Source organism: Camelina sativa, chromosome 12, assembly GCF_030686135.1.
Source record: "Camelina sativa cultivar CO46 ecotype springtype chromosome 12, ASM3068613v1".
Lineage (NCBI taxonomy): Eukaryota > Viridiplantae > Streptophyta > Magnoliopsida > Brassicales > Brassicaceae > Camelina > Camelina sativa.
In genome coordinates, this window is record NC_141891.1 from 9,453,957 (window position 1) to 9,479,520 (window position 25,564).

The 25,564-nt window shown below is 36.0% G+C and overlaps 6 protein-coding genes across 17 annotated transcripts; all 6 read left to right on the forward strand.

The window, feature by feature from the left end:
• Window positions 1-1,399: 1,399 nt before the first annotated feature.
• LOC104731149 (cysteine-rich receptor-like protein kinase 18) lies at window positions 1,400-4,036 on the forward strand. Of its 3 annotated transcripts, none has more exons than XM_087479324.1 (7): window positions 1,400-2,309; window positions 2,374-2,492; window positions 2,572-2,672; window positions 2,755-2,965; window positions 3,066-3,303; window positions 3,376-3,529; window positions 3,609-4,036. In XM_087479324.1, exons 1-7 carry the CDS (start codon window positions 1,438-1,440, stop codon window positions 3,939-3,941), a joined length of 2,028 nt encoding a protein of 675 aa, XP_087335450.1. In that variant the 5' UTR covers window positions 1,400-1,437; the 3' UTR covers window positions 3,942-4,036. The 3 variants fall into 3 exon arrangements, with proteins under 3 accessions (XP_087335450.1, XP_087335448.1, XP_087335449.1); XM_087479322.1 differs by having other exon boundaries at window positions 1,400-2,284; window positions 2,367-2,492; XM_087479323.1 differs by lacking the exon at window positions 2,374-2,492 and having other exon boundaries at window positions 1,400-2,353.
• A 91-nt stretch (window positions 4,037-4,127) lies between these two features.
• LOC147930325 (cysteine-rich receptor-like protein kinase 17) lies at window positions 4,128-7,440 on the forward strand. Its single transcript, XM_087479320.1, has 7 exons — window positions 4,128-5,630; window positions 5,724-5,849; window positions 5,942-6,042; window positions 6,124-6,334; window positions 6,429-6,666; window positions 6,744-6,897; window positions 6,974-7,440. The coding sequence occupies exons 1-7, from the start codon at window positions 4,643-4,645 to the stop codon at window positions 7,304-7,306; spliced, it is 2,151 nt and encodes a 716-aa protein (XP_087335446.1). The 5' UTR covers window positions 4,128-4,642; the 3' UTR covers window positions 7,307-7,440.
• Window positions 7,441-7,873: 433 nt separating this feature from the next.
• LOC104731148 (cysteine-rich receptor-like protein kinase 11) lies at window positions 7,874-10,686 on the forward strand. The gene is made up of 7 exons (XM_087479321.1): window positions 7,874-8,715; window positions 8,829-8,966; window positions 9,134-9,252; window positions 9,349-9,559; window positions 9,640-9,877; window positions 9,943-10,096; window positions 10,182-10,686. Exons 1-7 carry the CDS (start codon window positions 7,896-7,898, stop codon window positions 10,506-10,508), a joined length of 2,007 nt encoding a protein of 668 aa, XP_087335447.1. The 5' UTR covers window positions 7,874-7,895; the 3' UTR covers window positions 10,509-10,686.
• A 742-nt stretch (window positions 10,687-11,428) lies between these two features.
• On the forward strand, window positions 11,429-15,114 carry LOC104731150 (putative cysteine-rich receptor-like protein kinase 16). 5 transcript variants are annotated; one of them, XR_015575173.1, is made up of 10 exons: window positions 11,514-12,334; window positions 12,427-12,471; window positions 12,607-12,732; window positions 12,823-12,864; window positions 12,950-13,071; window positions 13,181-13,391; window positions 13,485-13,722; window positions 13,809-13,962; window positions 14,044-14,465; window positions 14,623-15,114. XR_015575173.1 is itself a non-coding variant. In XM_087479473.1 (10 exons), exons 1-10 carry the CDS (start codon window positions 11,554-11,556, stop codon window positions 14,374-14,376), a joined length of 1,908 nt encoding a protein of 635 aa, XP_087335599.1. In that variant the 5' UTR covers window positions 11,533-11,553; the 3' UTR covers window positions 14,377-14,551. The 5 variants fall into 5 exon arrangements, 4 of the variants coding, with proteins under 4 accessions (XP_087335596.1, XP_087335597.1, XP_087335599.1 ...); XM_087479473.1 differs by lacking the exon at window positions 14,623-15,114 and having other exon boundaries at window positions 11,533-11,814; window positions 11,959-12,334; window positions 14,044-14,551; XM_087479472.1 differs by lacking the exon at window positions 14,623-15,114 and having other exon boundaries at window positions 11,537-11,814; window positions 11,959-12,334; window positions 12,427-12,498; window positions 14,044-14,551.
• A 1,375-nt stretch (window positions 15,115-16,489) lies between these two features.
• LOC104731156 (cysteine-rich receptor-like protein kinase 15) lies at window positions 16,490-19,201 on the forward strand. 2 transcript variants are annotated; one of them, XM_019233775.2, is made up of 7 exons: window positions 16,490-17,383; window positions 17,507-17,644; window positions 17,746-17,864; window positions 17,966-18,176; window positions 18,280-18,517; window positions 18,597-18,747; window positions 18,826-19,201. In XM_019233775.2, exons 1-7 carry the CDS (start codon window positions 16,552-16,554, stop codon window positions 19,063-19,065), a joined length of 1,929 nt encoding a protein of 642 aa, XP_019089320.2. In that variant the 5' UTR covers window positions 16,490-16,551; the 3' UTR covers window positions 19,066-19,201. The 2 variants fall into 2 exon arrangements, 1 of the variants encoding a protein (XP_019089320.2); XR_015575174.1 differs by having other exon boundaries at window positions 16,528-17,383; window positions 17,966-18,138.
• A 3,457-nt stretch (window positions 19,202-22,658) lies between these two features.
• Window positions 22,659-25,472, forward strand: LOC104731153 (cysteine-rich receptor-like protein kinase 14). 5 transcript variants are annotated; one of them, XM_087479784.1, is made up of 10 exons: window positions 22,659-22,789; window positions 22,903-23,090; window positions 23,165-23,333; window positions 23,483-23,642; window positions 23,727-23,846; window positions 23,957-24,084; window positions 24,182-24,389; window positions 24,490-24,727; window positions 24,816-24,969; window positions 25,061-25,472. In XM_087479784.1, the coding sequence occupies exons 4-10, from the start codon at window positions 23,534-23,536 to the stop codon at window positions 25,385-25,387; spliced, it is 1,284 nt and encodes a 427-aa protein (XP_087335910.1). In that variant the 5' UTR covers window positions 22,659-22,789; window positions 22,903-23,090; window positions 23,165-23,333; window positions 23,483-23,533; the 3' UTR covers window positions 25,388-25,472. The 5 variants fall into 5 exon arrangements, with proteins under 5 accessions (XP_087335910.1, XP_087335908.1, XP_087335911.1 ...); XM_087479782.1 differs by having other exon boundaries at window positions 22,903-23,642; XM_087479783.1 differs by lacking the exon at window positions 22,659-22,789 and having other exon boundaries at window positions 22,864-23,333; window positions 23,486-23,642.
• The last annotated feature ends 92 nt before the right edge of the window (window positions 25,473-25,564 follow it).

Sequence of the window (25,564 nt, forward strand, 5' to 3'; positions counted from 1 at the left end):
ATCTATTGTATATGGCGGACCCAGATAAAAAATTTAGGGAGGTCAAAATATATTTTTAATAATATTATAGAATTTATTCTATTAAGATATTTCATAACACTAAAAAGATTCATTTTCATAAGTAATTAAAAAAAGGTACAGAAAAAGCTGTGATTTTTTAAAGAAAGTACTAGATGTATAAAAAATGATATGCATTTAAGTTGAAATGAAAAGAAAAAAAAATAATTTTGTCATATTAGAGACTAGAACTCGTTGACAAAAAAAAAAAAAACAAAAAAAAGAGAGACTAGAACTCAGGTTTAAGCAGGTCAATCTTTTAGAGTATTACCAACTGTGTTGTTGAAACTTTCATAATTTTAACATGCACTAAAGAGTATTTGAAGTTTTTACTTGGTCAAGTGACCTTCCTTCCTTTTTTTACTGGGTCCGCCATTGTATACAAGTCCTTTCCTTTCACGGGACACTTCTGATATAATTCTATATTAGATGAAGATTGACGATTTCTCTGTTTGACATTTGGAGGCTTTTTTTAAAAAGCATTATTTCACTCTCTTTTCGCTTTTGATATTTCTATGGACAGTCACATCTTCTCATAGTAAAGTAACGAAACTTGCTTCATACGCTACTTTAACCGGTCCTCCTTTGGTTGGCCAAAAAAAAAGAAACTGCTCCATCTCCAATTTCTTCACCAAGGAACCACAAGGACGGGTTTAGAATACCGGAGTTCTCAAAATTAAAATGAATTAGAATGACACGCCGATGGATAAGAGAATTTTAATCAGCATGAAGAGAGTAAAACTTAAAAGCCATTGTTTTAAATTGTATTTACGCTTTAAAGCTTCTCATAAAATAAAATAAAATATAAAAAAGTCCTACAAAACTGAACTGTAGCATTTTGCATTTCACACTTTACAACATAAAAATTATAGTGAAACTCACACTATGCTTCTTGAGATATGATGCGTCATTACATGCATTTACATTGTGTTATTAATTTCTTATATGTTCAAGAAAATCCTGCACATCATGCAAGCTAGCATGTCCACAATAATTCGAATGCCACAAATACTTCAATTAGTATGCACGTGCCTCACTCAACCACCTGGATTTTTCTACAGGGTCAGATCCGAGCCAAACCGATTAGTCGAGAGATTGCAGCCTGGTCATGTATTTTGCTTGTTCTGTAGATAATGCATCAATCACGAGTTAGTAGTCGTTGAAATTGATGATAATTGGCATCTATATTCATTAATAAGCCCCAAACTGTAATATCAAAGACTGACTTACAAAGTCCAAGTCTCTCACAAAAAGTTCAAAGTTGTCAATTTCTTATTAATGTGTATGTTCATTCAAATAGAAAATTCAAACTGATGATTAAATTTATAAGAACCACAAATACCAACTACACCATCCACACATTATCTTAAGAAGAAAAAAATGGCAAACAAAAGTTGTGAATCAGTTCTTTTTTTCTTCCTCTTCTTAATCATAAGCTTCAATGCCATCTCTGTTTCTGCACAAAAGTGTGACAATACTACCGGGACTTTAAAACCGGATAGTCCTTATGACAAGAACCGCCGACTCATCCTCTCTACTCTCGCTTCTAACGTCACGGCTCAGGAGGGCTACTACTTTCTCGGTTCGATTGGGATTGCTCCTGACCAAGTTTACACCATGGGGATGTGTGCTCCAGCTGCAGAAAATGATGTTTGCTCTCTCTGTATCAAAACCACATCAGAGAGTTTACTACAAAGCTGTCCTAACGAGGCAGATGCTTTCTTCTGGTCAGGTGAAGAAACCCTATGCCTTGTTCGCTACTCTAACCGCCCTTTCTCTGGTTCGCTCGATATGGAGCCACGTGGAGCGATATACAATACAGGAGAACTCAATACGAATCTAACTGAGTTTGATCTCTTGTGGAAAAACTTAACATCTGGTATGATCTCCGGAATAACCTCTTCTTCATCAGGCGCTAACAATTCGTCTAAGTACTACGCATACGCCTTAGCTCCAGCTCCGGATTTTAAGAACATATCAGCAATGATGCAATGCACACCGGACGTTTCTTCAGAGAATTGTAGCACTTGTTTACGAACAAACGTTGACGACTATGACAATTGTTGCCGTGGATACCAAGGCGGCGTTATATCACGGCCAAACTGCTTTTTCCGATGGGAAGTGTATTCCTTCTCTGGTGCTATTGATCAGATTAATTTACCGAAGTCACCGCCGTCTCCCACAACCTCTCCTGTAGCCAACATACCCAAGAAAGGAAAGTCATTATGTAAAACATTTCAGAGTATATTTCTGTTATTTTTATTGTATTTAGTTGTAGTTATGTTGTTGGTGAATTGTGTTTTATGCAGATAGAAGAATATCAGGAGGAGCTATCGCTGGGATAGTTGTTGTTATTGTTGTTACAATAATATTGATTGTTGGAGGCTTGGTTATTTTCAAGAGAAGAAAGCAAAAGCAAGATATTGACCTACCAAGTGAGTTCTTTTTTTTTTGTTGAGACCATAAATTTTGAAGTGGTACTATTTTACCAGCTTGATTATGGTTTTATTGAAGCGGAATCTGTTCAATTTGATTTAAAGACAATTGAATCCGCAACGAGCAACTTTTCCGAACGTAACAAGCTTGGTAAAGGTGGTTTTGGTGAGGTTTACAAGGTATATACACTTGTTGTCAACCTCTCACTTGCTTCATTTGTGGAGAATCGGTGTGCTTAATATGTTTGTAAATATTTTGAAGGGTATGCTCATGAATGGCACTGAAATAGCGGTTAAGAGATTGTCGAAAACATCAGGACAAGGTGAAGTAGAGTTCAAGAATGAGGTTGTTGTCGTTGCAAAGCTTCAACACATAAATCTCGTTAGACTTCTTGGGTTTTCGCTACAAGGAGAAGAGAAGTTACTCGTCTATGAGTTTGTTTCAAACAAAAGCCTTGATTATTTCCTCTTCGGTTTGTAATTTTTAACTCAAAACATAATTTTACTCTGTTTCTTCCTCTTTTTGTACGTAGCTATTTATGATAAATTGATCATGTATACATTAATATGTAGACGCTATGAAGCGGAATCAGTTGGACTGGACAATGAGACGCAACATCATCGGTGGGATTACTCGAGGGATTTTATATCTTCATCAAGATTCACGGCTCAAGATTATACATCGTGATCTCAAAGCGAGTAACATTCTCTTAGATGCGGATATGAATCCGAAAATTTCTGATTTTGGAATGGCTAGGATCTTTGGGATGGACCAAACTGTAGCCAATACAGGCAGAGTAGTTGGAACCTTGTAAGTATCAATATAAATTGGACTATATGAAGTTTGATCATTGGACCCTTTCATTAACTTGTGTTTTTGCAGCGGTTACATGTCTCCCGAGTATGTGACACATGGCCAATTCTCGATGAAATCAGACGTCTATAGTTTTGGAGTATTGATTCTTGAGATCATTAGTGGCAAAAAGAATAGCAGCTTCTACCAGATGAATGGTTTCGTTAACAATTTAGTCACATATGTAAGTAATTCTAGACTAATAAATAGCCCCATACTTTCTTGATTCAGTGATCATAGTTCTGACTGTATATATTCTACAGGTCTGGAGACTATGGGAGAACAAATCATTGCATGAGCTCATAGATCCCGGCATCAAAGAAGATTGTAAAAGCGATGAAGTCATTAGATACATCCATATTGGACTGTTATGTGTTCAAGAAAATCCTGCAGATCGTCCAACAATGTCTACGATTCACCAAATGGTCACAACCAGCTCAATTACTCTGCCTGTGCCTCTGCCACCTGGATTTTTCTTTAGGAACGAACAAGGATTGAACCCATTAGGCCAGAGATTAGAGCCGGGTCAATCGACCAGTAAGTCTTTTGCTTGTTCCGTTGATGAAGCAACAATCACTGATGTTAATCCTCGTTAAAAATTTAACATGTTCTGTTCTGTTTTTTTTTTTTTTTCTTTCCACAAAGGCTTGTCACTTGATTTATGTTCGTATATTGAAAAGTGTTTTCTGAAGAGGTCACTTTCAGGTTTACTGGTTCAGCATAGAAAATTCACTCAGGAAATTGATAAAAGTATACTAATAGGGATACTAATAAAGCAATAACACTTAACTTGAAAGTCAAGCAACCGAATTTTTTTTTTCTTTTATAGTATGTATCTACAAATACAAAAAAAAAAAAAAAAAAAAAAAAAAGAAAAAAAAATTGACTCATGGATCTCTCCATAGATTCGTAGTGGACGGATTCTCTCGATGAGAGTAACAAAACTATAGAAATAAAGTGAGGATTTGTTTTTTTTCTTTTTCTTTTTCACTTCATGTGTTCTTGACTTTTCAGATCATTAAACGCATTCACATTGACATTGGGTTAGCATGCGTTTAGGAATATATTTTGAGTGCTGAGAGCCTTAGACAGTGAGACGATTTTAGCATCATAACTTTTTGCTCGTTGAAAATTAATCCAATTAAAGCCTTTATCAATTTAAAAAAACAAGTTAGGCCAAATATTGACTTTGTATGTTCTAGATAAGGCCAAAATCGTAATAATAAAGATTGACTTATATAGGATCTAGTCCAACAAAGCCTCCCACGAAAATCCAAAGAAGTCAATGTCTACATAAATGTGGCATGGTCACTCAACTATAGGAAATTCAGAAATAACGGTGATATTGATAAGAACCACAACCACAAATACCAAACAACACCCATCACTCAATTCTCTAAAGAAACAAAAAAAAAAAACAATGGCAAGGAAGAGTTGTGAATCAATCCTCTGTTTCTTATTCTTCATTATAAGCTTCACTGCCGTTTCAGTTTCTTCTCAGACGACAGAGACTTGTGACGCAACTACTGGGAATTTCAAACCCAATAGTACTTATGACAACAACCGCCGTCTTATTCTCTCCACCCTGCCTTCTAACGTCACGGCTCACGATGGTTACTTCACCGGTTCGATTGGGCTTGGTTCAGACCGAGTTTACGCCATGGGGATGTGTGCTCCAGGTGCTAAACCCGATGTTTGCTCCAACTGTATCAAGACTACATCAGAAAGTTTACTAAAGACCTGTCTTAACCAGATGGATGGTTTCTCATGGTCAGGTGAGAAAATCCTTTGCCATGTCCGCTACTCTAGCAAGTCCTTCTTCGGTCTACTTGTCTTGAAGCCAGATGATGGGTTATACAATGTTAATGAGATAAGAAAAGAGAACCAGAAGGAATTTGATAGTGTGTGGGACGGGTTAATGTCCCGTGTAGTTGGAAGAGCATCTTCATCGGTGAGAAACAATTCGTCGTCTACTTTATCATTGTCTCGTAAATACTATGCGAAGGATGTAGCTCCGGTGCCCATTTACGGGAACATATCGGTGTTGATGCAATGCACTCCAGATGTTTCTTCAAAGGATTGTAAACTTTGCCTTGAGAGAAATCTTGATTACTATAAGTCATTTTACCATGCGAAGAGAGGCAGCATTATATGGCGGCCAAGTTGCTTTTTCCGGTGGGAATTGTATTCTTTCTCTGGTGCTTTCGATAGTATTAATGACATACGTTCACCACCTCCTTCACCACCCTCTGTACCTAACCGAACCAATATAACCAAGAAGAATGGCAAGTCATTTTGGTAGTATTGTAGAGCAATTTTGTCATACTTCGTTGGCTTTTGCGCAATTTATATGATGTTGGTGCATTGTGTTTGTGCAGATAGAAAAATCTCTGGAGGAACTATAGCTGCGATAATCGCTGTTATTGTTGTTACTATAACACTGATTGTTGTAGGCTTGGTTATTTGCAAGAGAAGAAACCAAAATAAAGATATTGAACTTCCAAGTGAGTTTTTTGTTTTGTTATTGTTGTCTATTTAACCTTTTGTTATTGGATGTGGAACCCTTTCACGAACTTGATAATGGTTTCAAATGAAGCGGAATCAATTCAATTTGATTTAAAAACAATTGAAGCCGCGACGAGCAACTTTTCTGACCGTAACAAGCTTGGTGAAGGTGGATTTGGTGAGGTTTACAAGGTATATATATCTCTTTGTCGACCTCATTTGCTTTTTATGTAGAGAATCAGATGTTCTTAATTTGTTAATATTTTCATGAAGGGTATGCTCATGAACGGTACTGAAATTGCGGTAAAGAGACTGTCAAAAAAATCTGGACAAGGTGAAACAGAGTTCAAGAACGAGGTTGTTGTTGTTGCAAAGCTTCAGCACATAAATCTTGTCAGACTTCTAGGGTTTTCGCTACAAGGAGAAGAGAAATTACTCGTCTATGAATATGTTCCAAACAAAAGCCTTGATTATTTCCTCTTTGGTCAGTTAGTTTTAGCCCTCAAAATAGTACGTCTTAGTCTGTTTTTTTCTTCTTCTTGTACATAGTGATTAACTAGTTATGTTTGAATATGCAGACCCTAACAAGAGAAATCAGTTGGACTGGACTGTGCGACGGAACATTATCGGTGGGGTTACTCGAGGAATTCTGTATCTTCATCAAGATTCACGGCTCAAAATCATACACCGTGATCTCAAAGCGAGTAACATTCTCCTAGATGCCAACATGAACCCTAAAATCGCTGATTTCGGAATGGCAAGGATCTTCGGAGTGGACCAAACTGTAGCCAACACAGCAAGAGTAGTTGGAACCTTGTAAGTATGAACAAATAAAAAAAGTACTACATTTGACCACAGAACCCTTCGCTTCCGATTAACTTGTGTTTTTGCAGCGGTTACATGTCTCCCGAGTATGTGACACATGGCCAGTTCTCGATGAAATCAGATGTCTATAGCTTTGGAGTATTGATTCTTGAGATCATTAGTGGCAAAAAGAATAGCAGCTTCTACCAGATGGATGGTTTGGTTAACAATTTAGTCACATATGTGAGTAATTCTAAACTAATAAAGTCCCCAGTTTTTTTTTTTTTAATCAGTAATCATAATTCCAAATATACATCAGGTCTGGAGACTTTGGGAGAACAAATCACTGCCTGACCTCATAGATCCCAGTATCATAGAAGATTGTACAACCGATGAAGTCATTAGATATATTCATATTGGTCTGTTATGTGTTCAAGAAAATCCTGCAGATCGTCCAACAATGTCTACGATTCACCAAATGCTCACAACCAGCTCAATTACTCTGCCGGTTCCTCTGCCACCTGGATTTTTCTTCAATAACAGACCAGGATCGAACCCACCAGCCCAGGGATTGGAGTCAAGTCAATCGACGAGCAAGTCTATTACAAGTTCTGTAGATGAAGCAACAATCACCTATGTTGGTCCTCGTTGAATATCCAACATGTTCTGTTTGGTTTTATATGTTTCCATATAGACTTGTCAACTTAACAAATAACTTGGAAGACAAGCAACCAAATACTAGAGGACTAAACCTTGATCTCAGTGGCAACAGTAACGGTTCATACTTATTTCAGTACAGGACAATGAAATAGGAAGTGCTGAATTAAGCAGAGTTGGTAATTGTAGTCAGGCCAATTTTGGCGAATCTGCATGACAGAAATTTTTGTTGACTTTTCAAAAAACAGAGAAATAATGCCACGTGAAGAAGACTTAATCAATCACTTTCTCCTTAAGAAAAAACTCAAATAAGTGTGTTTTGTGAAAATTTCTGCTGCGGCCCACTGTTATATACCACTAATCACCATTGAACAACACGTCGTAACACAAGATTTCTAAAACCTCAAATGACACTAAACTAATCGATATCAATTAAGTTGACTTTGACTCAACTGCTCAAATGTCCTTTACTCAACTGCTCTCGTAGAATGTTTGGAGCCTCCAGTTTTGACAGAGCCAACGTATAAGCGTATTTAAAGTTTGCCATTTCACCAAAGAAAAAACCAAAATCTTAAAAAGAAAAAATGTGTCGAAGCAATCTCTTACCGGTCGTGTTATCCATCCTTGTCGCATACGGTTTCGTCTCTGTGTCCGGCGAGATTTGCGTGAACACTGCCGGTACTTTTAGGCCAAATTCTACGTATGACTCAAACCGTCGACTCATCCTCTCGTCTCTTGCCTCTAATGTCACGGCTCAAGACAACTTCTTCTACACCTCTTCGATTGGGCAAGAACAAGACCGAGTCTACGTAACGAGCCTATGCATCCCTGGAGCTGATTCAAAGGATTGTTCAGATTGTATTACCAAGGGGGTAACAGAGTTAATACAAAACTGTCCTAACCAAACAGAGGCTTTCTCATGGCCAGAAACTGAAACTCTCTGCATGGTTCGTTACGCCAACCGTTCATTCACTGGATCGATGGATCTAGACCCGCACACATTAAGGTGGAACAACGGAAACGTCACCATTAATATGTCCGAATTTGACAGAGTTTGGGATTCGTTTATGCTTCGGATGATAGATTTGGCTTCCAGTGGACGCAACGGAGCTTCATCGTCTTCTAGTAACAAGTATTACGCGGCGGATGTGACTTCATTGACGACGTTTCAGCGAGTTTATGCGTTGATGGAGTGCACCCCGGATATATCACCGGCGAATTGCGACGCTTGTCTTCGAGCAAGTGTTAGCAAGTACCAAGAGTGTTGCCGTGGGAATCAAGGCAGTGTTGTTCTGAGGCCGAGCTGCTTTTTCCGGTGGGAACTTTATCCTTTCTTTCGAGCTTTTGATAATATTACTTTTACGACGGCACCTCCACCGCAGCCTTCAACTGGCGATAGGGACGGTATGTCCTTTTCATTTTAATATCATATCCTAATAATTTTGACTTAATTTCGGAAATAAGTAAGTAAGAAAATAAATTATCTTTAATTAAATTTATTTATTTGACCTGTGTAGATGGCGATGGCGATTCGCTTTCAGTGGGAGCTATAGTGGGTATTGTTGTAGCTACGGTCGTCATCTTCTTGCTGCTGCTCGCTCTTGTGTTTGCCTTTTATCGGAGGAAAAAATCTTACCGAGATGTTGACTTTCAATGTGAGTTTTGTTGTTACATTAGGGTTTAATCATAGATTGAGGAAAAGGGCTTTCTGCTAAGATGGTTAGATTTTGTTTATGTGCTCTGTTTTCTTGGAGACCTATTGTGACGATTTTGAAGGCCAAACTGAAGTTTAGCTTAATAAAGCTACGATTTCGTTTTGCAGCTGGTGATGATATTTCAGTACATTCGTTGCAATTCGATTTTAAGACGATTGAAGCTGCTACGGATAAGTTTTCGAGGAGCAACAGGCTAGGTCAAGGTGGGTTCGGTGAAGTATTCAAGGTATATTGTTAACTTCTTTCAACGACTTGTTTCTGTTTCTTCACTTGAAAGTTTGAACCTTTAAATCAATATATGGATGTTTGATTATTCTTTTAGGGTATACTTCCAAATGGAAATGAAGTAGCGGTTAAGAGACTGTCGAAAACATCAGGACAAGGTGCACAAGAGTTCAAGACAGAGGCTGTTCTAGTAGCAAAGCTTCAACATAGAAACCTGGTTAGGCTTCTTGGGTTCTGTCTTGAGGGAGATGAAAAGATTCTTGTCTACGAGTTCGTTCCAAACAAGAGCCTTGATTATCTATTGTTTGGTATGTTGCTGTCAGTACTTTGCCATTTTTGAAAGCTTCGTTTTTAGTCATTTAGCTAACGAGTATGTATGAATGTGCAGACCCTAAAAAGCAAGGTCAACTGGATTGGACAACGAGATACAATATCATTACTGGAGTTGCTCGAGGGGTTCTATATCTTCATCAAGATTCACGGCTTACAATCATACACCGTGACCTTAAAGCTAGTAACATTCTTTTAGATGCAGATCTGAACGCGAAGATTGCAGATTTTGGCATGGCCAGGATTATTGGTGTTGATCAAACCCTAGACAATACTAGCAGAATAGTTGGAACATAGTAATTTCTACGAATTAAAAGTCTTTAATTGTCATCTTTATGCTCAAGTACACTCTATGTTTCAGTGGTTATATGTCTCCCGAGTACGCAATGCAGGGCCAGTACTCCACAAAATCTGATGTTTATAGCTTCGGGGTTTTAGTTCTTGAGATCATTAGTGGCAAGCGCAATAGCAGCTTTAACCAAACAGACAGCAATTTTAGCAACTTGGTCACATATGTGAGTATGGATGGAGACGAAAACATCAAACTACATACTTCTTTTATCTTCGATTAGCGTACTAAATCGATCTCTCATTTTGTAGGCATGGAGGCTTTGGAGAAATGGATCACCATTAGAACTCGTTGATCAGGTTGTCGGAGAGAGTTGTGACAGCAGCGAAGTTGTCAGATGCATCCATATCGCATTGTTATGTGTTCAAGAAAATCCAACGGATCGTCCAACTTTTTCGACGATCATCTTGATGCTTACTAGTAACACAATCACCTTACCCGTGCCTCACAAACCTGGATTTTTCTTCCGAAGCGATCGGGACGTAGTTGCTGAAGACTTGGAGTCAGGTCAATCTACTGGCAAATTTCTTCCTTTCTCTATTAATGATGCAACAGTTAGTGATATAGATCCTCGTTGAAGACCACTCATGATGTTCATAGTATGGTTATTGTCTTATTGAGTCATTTCTTAATTGGCTTCAGAGGTCCAGTCCCTATACATTTTCTTCATATTGCTCTCATTTTTTTTTTTTTGTGACTGTAAATTTGTAATTGAGCACTTTAATTAAATTTGCAATCTCCTATTATTTTGGTTAATGATTCAGGCAACCCCATACCCATGTCTCTTCACAGCTATGTTCGTTACCCTATGTTCATTTCTCTGTTTGATCAGTTATCATCTCTGTTTACTAAATTAAAGCGGCGTTTTATGGTATAAATCGGTTTTTGATGTGTTTCTTTTAGAATCCATATCAGATAGCAACGTAGATTTACTACAGATAGTAATTACAAAAATGCGAAAGAGATAATAATTGTGAAGCAGCTAATGAGTCTATCTATTGTCTTATTAATTTCTTGATAGTGTTGCTCTGATTTTTCCAATCGACGTTTAGGGCTTTTTCTCTTTGCCAATCCCCAATCGATCAACTTAACCAGTCGGTCCTATATATTAGGCCATTTAATTTAAATGTAATTCTTAATAATGTATCCTTATTTTCGCTTGACTTAGTTTAAGGGATTAGGGTTTAACATTTTGGTTCTAATTGCTGCTTTCCCGCTATTACCGGGAAGATTGCTCTGCCCTACCAATTGACGAATTTTACGTACATTTATACATTTTTCTTTTTCCTATCTATATGTCACTTCGTGTAAAATGTTTTTTTTTTGGCTTATCTCACCGTCCAAATGTGCATTATTTCTTCCTACGTGTTTTTCTGGTTCCGGGTGCCACATGAACATGATTCATTCATATAATTGTTTGTGGCTATTGTTTTTTAGCTTTTCTCATGCATCATGCATCAATTTGTTTATATGCGTGACTCAACAATAAATTGCACATGAGTCAACCCAATAGACATTGACTAAGTAAAATTTAATTCACACAGATGTGCTTAACGGACTTGAATCTATGCATATATACATTCATACACACTTGTTTGCTCTATCCACCCAAACTAAACTTGTATGATATCGAGAATGAAACTGAAATATCTTTTGTTAGTCTTCTGTTTTTTCCTTGTAAGCTTTCATGTTTCGTCTGCACAAAAATGCGGGAACACTGGTTTATTTAGACCCTACGATAGATATGATACAAACCGTCACCTTCTACTCTCTTCTCTAGCTTCTAATGTCTCAGCTCGAGGTGGCTTCTACAATGCTTCCGTTGGACACGGACCCGATCGGGTGTATGCTTCCGGGACGTGCATCCAAGGTGCTGAACCAAAGGTTTGCTCAAACTGTATCAAATTTTCTTCTAAAAGGTTGATAAAGAAATGTTATAACCAGACAGAAGGTCTCGACTGGACCTCCTACAATGGAATTCCTTGTATGATACGTTACTCTAACCGTTTGTTTTTTGGATCACTCGAGATGGAACCATTTAATAAGGAGTACCATAGTCCAGATTTCCTTGTCAACTTGACAGAGTTTGAAAAAACATGGGAGGCCTTGATGCTTAGTGTGATAGCAAAAGCTACCTCGTCGTCAAACCCAATGTACTACGGTGCCGACAGCCAAAAGATTGGGACTTCCCGAAACATCTATGGTTTTGTGCAATGCATTAGCGATATATCTCCGCGGAGCTGTGCCAAATGTTTAAGGAAAAATGTGGATCACTATAAGTTATGCTGCCGTGGGAAAACATTTGGCATTAGTTTCAGGCCGAGCTGTTACATGCGGTGGGATCTCTATTCATTTTATAGAGTTTTTGACAATAAGACGTCACCCACACTTCCTCTTGAAAAAGGTAGAATATCTCTCAGAACTATATTTACCAGATTTTGTTTTCTTAATCATTTAGCTCACCATGATTGATGCTTGTCTACTCTGTTCTTGTAGTCAAATTTGCTCCCACAGCCGGTGAGTTACACTCATTAGTCCGAGGTACTAGCTTTTTTCTTGAACCTTACGGTACTAGCTTTTTTCTTGAACCTTACGGTACTAGCTTTTTTCTTGAACCTTACGGTACTAGCTTATCTGCTCTGTTCTTGAACACTACGGTAATTTGTGCTTGTTTAGATGGCAGAAAGACTTCTACAGGACTAGTACATGTTGTTCTCGCCTTGGTGGCCAGTGTGCTGCTTGCTCTAGGGTTTTGTATTCTTTATAGAAGGAGAAAAACGTACCATGAATTTGCAATTGAAAGTGAGTTCTTCATGATTTGATTTAAAGATTTTATTTTAGTTGTCATCTATTTCTCTCTTCTTATGAAATGGTTATATATTTCGCTTGTAGGGGGGTCAATGACGAATTATGGTACTGAACCACCAGATGATGGTAAGATACTATACGTTTCTTTGCATTAAAACTGCAAACATCCCTTGGAAACGCTCCACCATAACACTGTTATATGTGCTTTCAGTTGCAGATGATATTACAAGATCAGGCATAGTTCAATTCGATTTTAATACAATTGAAGCTGCAACAAATAATTTTCATAAGAGTAACAAGCTAGGTCATGGTGGATTTGGTGAAGTTTATAAGGCATAGTGTTCTCTAACTTTCCCAAATACTATTTGTGTTATAAACTCTGGTGCCAGAAAAAAAAAAAAAAGAGTATTCGATAATGATTGAAGATCATACGAATTGACAGGGAATATTCCCAAATGGAACAGAAGTTGCTGTGAAGAGGCTGTCTAAAACTTCAGGTCAAGGTGAACAAGAGTTTACGAACGAGGTGCTTCTTGTAGCTAAGCTCCAACATAAAAATCTGATTAGACTTCTCGGGTACTCTGTCAAGGGCGAAGAAAAGATACTCGTCTACGAGTTTGTACCGAACAAAAGTCTCGATTATTTCCTTTTCCGTAAGCAGCATATTATATATTCCTTGAAACTTTTTTGTTCTTGTTCTTCATAGGCATGCATAGTCCTAATGGTTCTATACATTGGATCTGCAGACCATGAAAGGAGGGCTCAGCTGGATTGGAGGAAACGATACAACATTATTGGAGAAATAACTCGTGGGATTTTATATCTTCATCAAGATTCACGACTGACAATCATACATCGTGACATTAAAGCGAGTAACATTCTCCTGGATGCTGAAATGAACCCGAAAATTGCTGATTTTGGTATGGCAAGGAATTTCAGAGTGGACCAGACTGAGGACAATACAATAAGAGTAGTTGGAACATTGTAAATAAGCGTCCATTTCACTTACGTTCTGTCTTTCCCTTTTCTTTTCTGACAAAACTTGAAGTGATATGTCATGTGTTTTGCAGCGGTTACATGCCTCCCGAGTATGTGGCGAATGGACAGTTCTCAATGAAATCTGATGTGTATAGTTTCGGAGTTTTGACTCTGGAGATTATTCTTGGCAAAAAGAATAGTAGCTTCCACCAGATACATGGTTCAGTATGCAACTTGGTCTCATATGTTAGTACTCAAACTTTTCTACTTCTTTTAGCAATGATCATGGCTCTCAAACGTTCAGTTTTTAATTAATGACTTGAATAGGTGTGGAGGGTTTGGAACAACAAAACATTATTGGAACTCGTAGACCCGACCATGGGAGAGAATTATGATAAATATGAAGTCGTTAGATGCATCCATATCGGGTTATTGTGCGTTCAAGAAAACCCTGCTGATCGTCCAACCATGTCCACAGTAATTAAGATGCTCACTAATACTTCAATTACTCTACCTGTGCCTCAACCACCTGGATTTGTCTTCAGGGCCAGATCTGAGCCAAACCTATTAAGCAAGATAATGCAGATTGGTCCGTCTACTACCATGTCTTTCACTTGTTCCATTGATGATGCATCAATCACGGATGTTTATCCTCGTTGAAATTATAGCCACAGTTACTTACGTACAGACGTACTATACACACATTCTCTGAACCATGTTATGAAGAAAAAATGGGGGAAAAGAGTTTTGTATGTTTGTCCTCTGTTTCTGCTTTTTTTTTTGTAATGTGAACTCTCATTTATATTTCAAAAAATAAAAGAGACTTGGTTCAATTTTTACACTCAGTCATAGCTAACTGTTGCTATAATTGTAAGTTCTTGATTAATTATGAAATTGTGTTGCCAGGCCTGGAGGATTATCAGAGAGAAGAACTGAGATGATGCATCTACATCCAAGAGATCTTGTCGTCCCAACTTGTCCACAATCAACCTTATAGTCTAGCAATATCCTATGTTCCTCAACCATCATCAAGAACGAGATGGCCTCGAGTCTAGCGAATCGACGGTCAAGTCCAAAGCCAAAAGGAGTAGTTGTGTCGTGTGTTAGGTCTCTTACACTAATCTGTTACTTGTGACCCGTTTGTTTACTATGCTTGACTCAACTTAATATGCATTGACTTAAGACTTAGGTACCAACGGGTCTAGGACGGCTTGCCACAAAAATTTAATTGACACAGAGACGTGTTTAATCCCTATGATTTGTTTTGTTCTTCTAATTAGAATTATTTGGGCATATTTTTACAATTGAAATTATGTTTTTATTTGCCCATGTAAGCTCCGTTGATTGCTTTGCGTGAAATTTGGTTTTCATTAAGAAATAAATTCTCAATTTTGACCATCATGTTCTCAATACCAAAGAGAAAATAATTTTGAAGTAGCTAATGATTTTTTGTTACAAAACAACATAAAAGATTCATATAATTGCAACAATGGAGTCGATAGGTCTACAATGGACTCTTTGTATGACACTTTACTCTAACCGTTCGTTTTTTTTTTTGGATTACTCACCATTAAACGATAGTGCGGATTTCCAAGTCAACTTGAGAGAGATTGATGTTTTGATGTTTCGTCAGTTAATGCTGAAAGATATAATTTTCAAACCAGCTCATTTAGACCGGTAGCAACTAGATTTTATTAGTATAGTTTAACAATCACACATGTACAATTATTTCAAACAATTAAACTATCATATTCAAAAATGTAAAAGTTACATTAATAAAAGGTACTTCCTCCGTTTCAAAATATAGGATGTTTTAGAGAAGTTTGTTGTTTCATAATATAGGATGTTTTCAAATTTCAATGCAACTTTTAGATTAGTTTAGTATTTTATATTATGCAATATTGTTTCTAATTGGTTGAACTTATTAAAAGTAAAGTCTTCTTAATCTGCGTGCTTTGCTTAAAACATCCTATATTTTGAAACGGAGGGAGTATAACATACGTTCGGTGTTAAATTTACCATGTTTTCAATGTCTTAATGTCTTTTTGATGATAATTTAAAACACACTGAAGCATTTATATATAAAAGTCTTTGATTGAATAAAATTCTACATTCAACTAGAAAAAAAGAATTACCATGTTAAATTAATTTAATGGTTTAACACATAACTTTATTAGAATTGAATTTTGTATCCATTGATTCATAATTTCATATACTCCCTTTGTTTCACAAAGAGTGTCATTATAAAGTTTTTTCTTTGTTTCACAAAGGTTGTCACTTTATATTTCTAATGTAATTTTTGACATCAAATTTTCTAATTTACTGGTTAAAAACTATTTTTATTAAATTGGAATGAGAAATTACTCATTAAATAATGGCATATATGTATAATTCAAGTTTTTCTTAATTTTGTGCAATGTGTCAAAATGACACCGTTTGTCAAGCAGAGGGAGTATTAGCTAAACGGACTAATAAATACTCCCTCCATTTTGATTACTTGTCGTTTAATGTTGTTTTACATATATTATGAAAATCATCAAACTTTCTATCTTATCCTTTTTCAATATATTTTCTGATTTTTGTATTGATCAAAACATTAAAATAATGGAATAAAATTATAACTTTTAACAAACATTTGCATTGGAAATCAAAAACGATAAATATTATAAAACAAAATTTTAACTCTAGAATGACAAGTAATAAAGAACGAGGGAGTAAATCGTTTACTTTGACCTCTTGACTTATCTTCAGCTTCACGTTGATCAGGAGTATTGAGTTTATAAATGGGAAGCTCCATGATTTGGAACCCAAAATAGAGCTCAAGCAAGTCGAACAATGTCTTCTTGCGTCTATTTCATCTTCTTTTTATTTTTCTCATTCCTCACTATCTACAGAGCTTCTGCTCAAAAACCTTATTACCTAAATGGGGGCTGTCAAACCACGACAAGTTACTCAAGAAACAGCACTTACTCCACCAATCTTCAAACCCTTTTGTCCTCTCTTTCTTCCCCTAACGCCTCTTACTCCACCGGATTCCAAAACGCCACGGCAGGAAAAGCCCCCGACAGAGTCACGGGACTTTTCCTTTGTCGCGGAGACTACTCACCCGAAGTTTGCCGTAGCTGCGTCGTCTTCGCCGTTAACGAATCCCTAGTTCGGTGTACAGATAAGAGAGCAGCCGTGTTCTATTACGAGCAGTGCATCCTCAGATACTCAGACGAGAATATACTATCGACCGTTACATACGACGGAGGGTTGATCATGCAGAACCCCAACAATATCTCTTCTAATCAAAGAGACTGGTTCGTAGCTACGGTGTCGTCCACGTTGAACCAAGCTGCCGTCTTAACAGCTAACAGTTCTAGAAAATTTTATACTATAGAGACCGAATTGACCCCAGTCCAGACTTTGAACGGGCTGCTTCAGTGCACTCCTGATCTTACAAGACAAGAGTGCTTGAGCTGTTTGCAAAGTTCTATAAAGGAAATGGATCTTAGCAGAGTTGGTGGAAGACTAGTTTATCCTAGTTGTACTTCAAGGTACGAGCTTTACTCGTTCTACGAAGGAAAGGCCATTAGAACACTACCACCATCACCACAACCACCATCACCACTACCATCACCACCAGTACCGATGCTGTCGCCCGCACCAGCTCTTACACTACCTAGTAAACACTTTTTTCTTCCTCTGTTTTTTTTTCTTTCTTTCTGATTCTTGAAATTATAGCAATACCAAAGTAGAAAGTTTCCTTCTTTTGATCTTAATTAAGTAAATGATGTTTGAAAAACAGAGAAAGGTGGGAATTCAAATGTGTTGGTGGTAGCCATTGTTGTGCCTATTACGGTGGTTGTTCTGCTTTTCATAGCTGGTTATTGTTTCCTTACAAAAAGAGCAAAGAAGAATTCTGATACTGCACCAAACATTGATGGTAAAAGTTCGAATAATAAACTATCTTAACTAGTTTTAATATTATAACTGGCTAATCTTTTTTATTATTTTCTGATTGTTAAGACTTCTATTGTGCAACAGGAAATGATATAACAACCATCGAGTCGCTGCAACTTGATTATAGAATGATTCGAGCAGCAACAAATAAGTATTCAGAAAATAACAAGATTGGTCAAGGTGGATTTGGTGAGGTTTACAAGGTACGTACTATCACAAGGTCAACAAAATTATGTACTTTTTCTTAAAGTTTTGTGTCAATACATTCTGATAATGAGATGATGCGGCATGAAAACAAAAATAGGGTATATTTCCGAATGGAACTCAAGTTGCAGTTAAGAGACTGTCAAAATCATCAGGACAAGGTCACACAGAGTTCAAGAACGAGGTTGTTGTAGTTGCAAAGCTTCAACACAGAAATCTAGTTAGGCTTCTCGGGTTTTCTCTTGAAGGAGAAGAACGGATACTGGTCTACGAGTACGTGCCCAACAAAAGCCTTGATTATTTCCTCTTCGGTCAGTTCATTTATTGTGTTGTTATAGTTATTCTTTTTCTATTTTGAAACTTGGGAGCTATAAGTCTTTAGATTCAACTCTAAATCATGGATACGCCACACAGATCCTGTAAAACAAGGTCAACTGGACTGGACTCGAAGACAGAAGATCATTGAAGGGATCGCTCGAGGAACTTTATATCTTCATCAAGATTCACGGCTTACAATCATACACCGTGACCTCAAAGCAAGTAACATTCTTCTTGATGCGGATATGAATCCCAAAATTGCTGATTTTGGAATGGCGAGGATCTTTGAGATGGACCAAACCCAGGAGAACACAAGCAAAATAGTTGGTACCTTGTAGGTCATTTACTTCTCATAAGTTAAGTTTATCAAACATGATTTTTTCCAATATTCTAAAATTTTGTTGTTGCTCCAGCGGTTACATGTCTCCCGAATATGCGATACATGGCCAATTCTCAGTGAAATCTGATGTATATAGCTATGGAGTGTTAGTTCTTGAAATTATAAGCGGTAAGAAGAACATCAGCTTCAACGAGACAAACGACGCACATGACTTGGTCACATATGTAAGTTTAAAGGCAAACAAGTTTTATATTTACCTTTCTTGCAACTTAAGCAACTAATTTGATTGACTGATATTACAGGCTTGGAGGCAATGGAGTAAAGGAACACCATCAGACCTCGTGGATCCAGTTATTATAGATAATTGCCAAGAGAGTGAAATAGTTCGATGCATCCATATCGGTCTTTTATGTGTTCAAGAAAATCCTGAAGATCGTCCGATCATGTCAACCATTTTTATGATGCTCACTAATAATACTGTCACTTTACCAATGCCTCAACAACCATGGTTTTTTGTTCCTGAAAAAGATTCGCTTGATTAAGATCTACCAAGTCTGTTCCAAGGTTTATTGACGATGCATCAATCTCACCATTTTTCATATTTACATGTTTTTACTGTAAACCCACTCTTTATCTTGTTTACCATTAATATCTATATGAAAGGTTTTACTATTTAAACCCACAATCCCAAAATCTAAATTCTAAATTTATACTTCTAAACATTAGTCTTCCAAAGTTATGTCCTGATTTAGTCAATCTCTTATGTAACTATAGAAATCTTATATAATATAAGAAGGTTTTTCTCAACTTTTGCTAAGGAGATGACACTTAGCGTGTTATCTATCTAACACCTGTTTTATTTGTTGTTTTGACTTAATAAACAAAATTTATTTGTATTTTGGACCTAAGTAACTATTTGCCCAAAAAAAAAAAAATTTCAACATTTCATTTTTCCTTCTTCAATAAGAACCAGTTGTACTGTTGTAGGTCTCATTCTAGGATAAATTGATGATAATTTATTCTGAAATGATAAATATATGTTTCAATCTTATGTATGATTCATGGAGAAGAAATTATTCTAGATTATGTTAGATTGTGAGATGTTTATGTGCTGTCAAAATTCTCTTATCAGTTCATAAATTTTTGGCTCAAATTTAAAATTTTGAGTTTTCATGCATGCTTAGTTTCTGGTATTTAATCTTGTATAATCTACTGGTGGGATGTTTTCAATTGATTACTCATTTATTCCTCATTAGATCTTACCATTGTTTTTCCATAAAAATAGAATGAATTCTATTTTTCAAAAATTAGAATTCAATCCCTAATTACTCTCCTTTTAACACAATTTTTCAGTCATTATTATTTAATTTCAGCCATTAGGTTCTATGAAGAATTATATTATTTTTATATATCTTTCCAAATTTTAATAGGTATTCTTGAATAATTTTTTTAAATTTTTTTGCAGGTTATCATGTTTGTTGTTCGAATTAATACTACAAAGAGAAAAATTATGTGAAAAAGACAAATTTATTTATTCATTAGAGTGTTTATGTATGTCTTTCCTACTCTCCATGGCCTGGTCCAGCAATTTTGGATGTCATACTTCCATTTTTTTTAAACCCTTTTTTATTATAAATAAAATTATAAAAATAGTAATATAAAAATTTTCATTATTTCCATATTGTAGTTCGTTTTGCTTGCTCATATTTTTCTTTGTCTTTTCAATGTTTTCATGTTCATTTAAACATTTATACGAAAATAAATATCATATTGCCTAATAACTCATTATTCTTTTAAAACTTTTCGAATATGGAAAATTTTTTATTACAGTTTCAAATTTGTTTTCCTAAATTAAATTTTACTTTAAATCTCAGTAGCAATAAGTTTAATTAACATTAATCTAATGCTCATTAACCAACAATTCAAAAGATGAAATAGGTTTTTACATAAACCTAATAAAATTTCATCCGTAAATTGGATAATCTAATGCTGCATGATTGGACATGATTTTCGGGATGTGGCCTTTTTTACAGACTGTTCAGACTTGGTGAAGATGGTGTCTTCCCCTCAAGACTGGCCGGCTTTCAAGACCTACCTCGACGATATAGAGATGGATAAAGAGGAGTTCTCTTCCTTTTCTTTATCTTTTATTCCCAGAAGTGCTAATATCAGTGCGGATTCTTTGGCACGCCAAGCACGTACATCACCGCAGCTTATTTCTTTTGTTAATTGTTTTCCTTCGCATTGGCTCATTTGAGCTGATCTTTTTATGTTGTCAAAAAAAAAAAAAAAATGGATAATCTTCATGAATAATATACTGTTTTCTTATATAAAACTTAAACTTCTAAATTTTATTGAAGTTATAAAAAAAAATCTAATAATAACTGAACTTATAATTTTTTTTCCTACATAAAAGACCTAAAACTTTTGGTCTAAATATGCCCCATAAAAATTGATGCCCTTATCCTTGGCTTCACTTGCTTGGCCTATGGGTCCGGCTTTGAACTATATTTTATTTTTACTTCAGGTTGTCGTGTTTGTTAGTTGTGTTAATCTTACTACATTATAAAAAAATGAACTATCATGATTTAATATGTTGAACATTTTAGGTTTTGTTCCTTTCTTATATTTTAGAATCTCAATTTTTTTTTTCTCTTTTGGGTATTGATGTATTAAAGCAGGCTAAAACTTCTTCTTATTGGACGATATATATGAGTCTCTCCATTGTACATTTAGTTTCTTATTAGTCTTCATCTTTAAGAAACAAATGTATTTTAAACTATTATAAAAAACGAAAATTGTATATTAAAAAACCATGTTGTTAAGTTTGTGATGTCTTTTTATCTCATGGTACGATATGAGTTGCATTTTTCTATACAATATCTGATTAATTTGACTTATATACTTTTGAGTAGTATATGCTAACTGTATATTAGTATCATATATTTTTAGGAATCTTAGTATCAAACAGAGCATTTTCAAAAATGTCCATTTTCCTATGTCAATTTTCAATAATACCCTTTCATGTTGTTCATTTTCAAAAACATCCATTTTCTATGTATAAAATGACTAAATTTTAAATTTTAAACTCCAAGTACTAAAACCTTATCCCATCAAAACTATATCCTAAATATAAAATAGAGAACCCAGGCTTAAAAAAAATAAAAATTAACATATTGTAATTTGTGTAAAAGAGGAAAAAAATAAAAATGTTCAAAAAATTGGTATTTTTGAAAAGGTATCTCAAAAAGGGTATTTCTAACAAACTATCATATAAGAAAGAGGTTCCAAAATTTCTTTACATTAAAAAATAATATTATATGATGAGAAACTAAATGAATTTCTGACCAATGCACATGCTCTAATATATATTGAAGTACTCTAATACTATGCATAAAATGAAAACTCAAGTAACATCAAACAAATGAACCCAAAATATATTAATATGATCGGTATATTTTTAAAATCACAAAAAAAAACCATTGCTGAGTAGAAATATAAAGCTAATAATCTCCAAAGTACTAAAATTGAACAACAATGTAAGCTAAATCCGTGCGTAGCACGGAATGACTTCTAATAAATACATATAAGAATGATTTCATTTTATTTATTGTTAAGAAAACTAATGAACTATCTTAATGTACAAGAATATGACCTAGATGAAAATTCAAAATTATATTCGTACTATATTTTAATTCAACCTATTATAATTGTACAACCATTTGCATTCTAAAAACATCTCCAATTAATATATATTTTTTTGGTAAACAATTAATAAAAGATGGTAACTAGAAATTGATAAAATAAATGGTTCTTATATATTCGTGCTCTACTAATATTTTGTATTAGAAAGTTAAAAGAGAAGACTTGTCAGTTGTCACATCCAAAAGAGGAAACTTGGTTAGAAGAGATGACGCACTAACGAGTCTTCGTTTACTTTGGATTTAAATAATTGGCTCTTATTTTACAACACGTATACGTTTAACGACCACTGATCAGCTTGACGAATTCAACACTTGAAAATTCGGGGAAAAAAACACTTCCGTTTGCTGTTTGAACTGTAAGACTATGTTCGACTTTGTCTTATGACGTGTTCGTCCTAATTAGCACCGGTACCAGCTTGTTTATTACGCTTGACTCAACTGAAATTGTAAATGAGTCCACTTAGTTTTTTTTTTTGTTTTTTCTTCTTGAATAAAGTTAATGGTCCTCAGAGCTTCCAGCGGATGTTTACTTGACGAGGACATATTTATGGACAAAAAAAGGGTATGCATATTATTTATACTTACTTTGTTGTCATATACCTTAAATATCATCTGTATGATGTTGAAAATGGAACTGAAGAATCTCTTGCCAATCTTGTGGTTTGTCCTTGTAAGCTTTGATGTTGTGTATGCACCAGAATGTGGCACAACAGGGGTTTTTGAACCACGTGGTAGGTTTGACATAAACCGTAGGCTTCTCCTATCTTCTCTTGCTTCTAATGTTTCAGCTCGAGGTGGCTACTTCAATTCTTCGCTTGGCCAAGCCCCTGATCGAGTGTATGCTCTAGGGATGTGCCTTCAAGGTGCTCAACAAGAGATTTGCTACAATTGTATTGACTTGGCGTCGAGTCTATTACTAAGCAGCTGTCCCAACCAGGTCGAAGGCCTCGCCTGGACTGAAAAACGGATTGTGTGTATGGTACGATACTTCAATACTTCTTTTTTCGGATTACGCAAGATAGAACCGCATTTTCCTACATCCAATCCGGAAGATATCACATCAAGCTTAACAGAGTTTAATCAAGTTTGGGAAGGGTTAACAAGTGGTATGATAGCCAATACTACTTCTCCATCATCTAAAAGCAAGTACTACGCAGCTGACAAAGCAGTCGTGACTGCAGCTAGCCAGACTATATATGCATTAATGCAATGTACTCCGGACTTATCTTTGGATGATTGCCGTGTGTGTTTAAAGCAGAGTGTTAGTGACTTTCAATCATGCTGCAATGGAAAGAAAGGTGGCACTATGTACCGGGCCAGCTGTTTTTTCCGGTGGGATCTGTATCCCTTCGCTGAGGCTTTTAGTCGCTTTACGTTGGCACCTCCGGCAGTGACCAATACAACCACAAAGAAAGGTAAGTACTAATCTCAAGAAGGCTTACAAATAATAAACAGAGGATGACTATGTGTTAATTTTTCATTATAATCTTCTCCTGCAGATACCATAACAATCTCAAGTGCAATCTTTAGGGGAATTGTTAGTTCCACTGTTATTATTATCATATTGTTACTTCTAGGGCTTGGATTATTTTTTTATAGTAGGAGAAAGACATACCAAGGTCAGTTGTTTTGTGTTTATATATCCACCATTTCCTTTATACACTGGCGGGTGTGGTTATGACGTGTAGTGGAAGGAAACAATCTTTATATATTGGTGAGTGTTGCACAGGATCCAGTACTACTGATATCACCATTACACGCTCACTGCAATATGATTTTAAAGCGATTGAAGCTGCAACAAATAAATTCTCGGAGAGCAACGTAATTGGCCGTGGTGGATTTGGAGAAGTTTTCAAGGTAGCATTTTATCTTTTTTTAGAGCACCTGATTGTAAATGGGGATCAACGCCATGGTAAATGGGATGATGCTGTCTCTAAATTCATTGCATGTATAGGGTGTCCTTAACGGGACTGAAGTTGCAATTAAGAGGCTGTCAAAAGCATCAAAACAAGGTGCAGTAGAGTTCAAGAACGAGGTTGTTCTTGTTGCAAAACTCCATCATAGAAATCTTGTTAGGCTTCTCGGGTTTTGTCTAGAAGGAGAAGAAAAGATACTTGTTTATGAGTTTGTCCCTAACAAGAGCCTCGATTACTTCCTCTTTGGTATGTGGAATTAGCAAATTTTATGTGTGTTCATGATATTTTTGATAAGCTTCCCCTAACTGAAATCTAAAGTAGCTAATAACTACTTATCAATGTGTAGACCATGTAAAGAAAGGGGAGTTAGATTGGACAAAACGGTATAACATTATCCAGGGGATCACTAGAGGAATTCTATATCTTCATCAAGACTCACGGCTAACAATTATACACCGTGACCTCAAAGCCAGCAACATTCTCCTAGATGTCAATATGAACCCGAAAATTGCTGATTTTGGAATGGCGAGAATTTTTGGGATTGACCAAAGTGGAGCTAATACAAACAGAATAGCTGGAACACGGTATATGCCTATTATTGAAGCTTCAAGAATCTTTTCCTCGCTGGTAAATGGTAATGTACTTAAATTTTGTTGTGTATTACTGTTGCAGTGGTTACATGCCTCCAGAATATATGATGCAAGGCCAATTCTCAACAAAATCTGATGTCTATAGTTATGGAGTCTTAGTTCTTGAGATTATATGTGGTCGAAATAACAGATTCGTCCACCAGTCAGACACAACAGCTGAGAATTTGGTGACATACGTGAGTGCCAAAGAAGAACTCTGTTCTTGATTGATGATTACATGTTTTTAACTCTATATTTTTGATTGATAATAACTAAATTATGTTACAGGCTTGGAGGTTGTGGAGAAACGGTTCACCATTGGAACTCGTGGATCCAACCATTTCAGAGAATTGTGAAACGGAAGAAGTGATAAGATGCATCCACATTGCCTTGCTATGTGTTCAACGCAATCCCATAGATCGCCCCAGCTTGTCAACAATCAACATGATGCTCACTAACAGTTCCCATATTTTACCTGATCCTCAACAACCTGGATTCTTCTTTCCAAGTAAAAGCAACCAAGAACGAGATGGCATCGAATCTAGCCAGTCTACGAACAAGTCCAGTTCCCAAACTATTAATGATGTAACCATTACAGATCTTGAACCTCGTTGACGTTGATATTACATAAAGACATTAATTAATTCCACTTAAACTGTGTTAAGTCTGTTATAAATATAATAAACTCTCTGTTATGTAACACAAACTGGTTAATTTACTAAACCGATATCATATAAACCGGAAAACTGATGGTTACGTTAGTTTTGCATCTGCTCTGTTTTCGCTCAACAC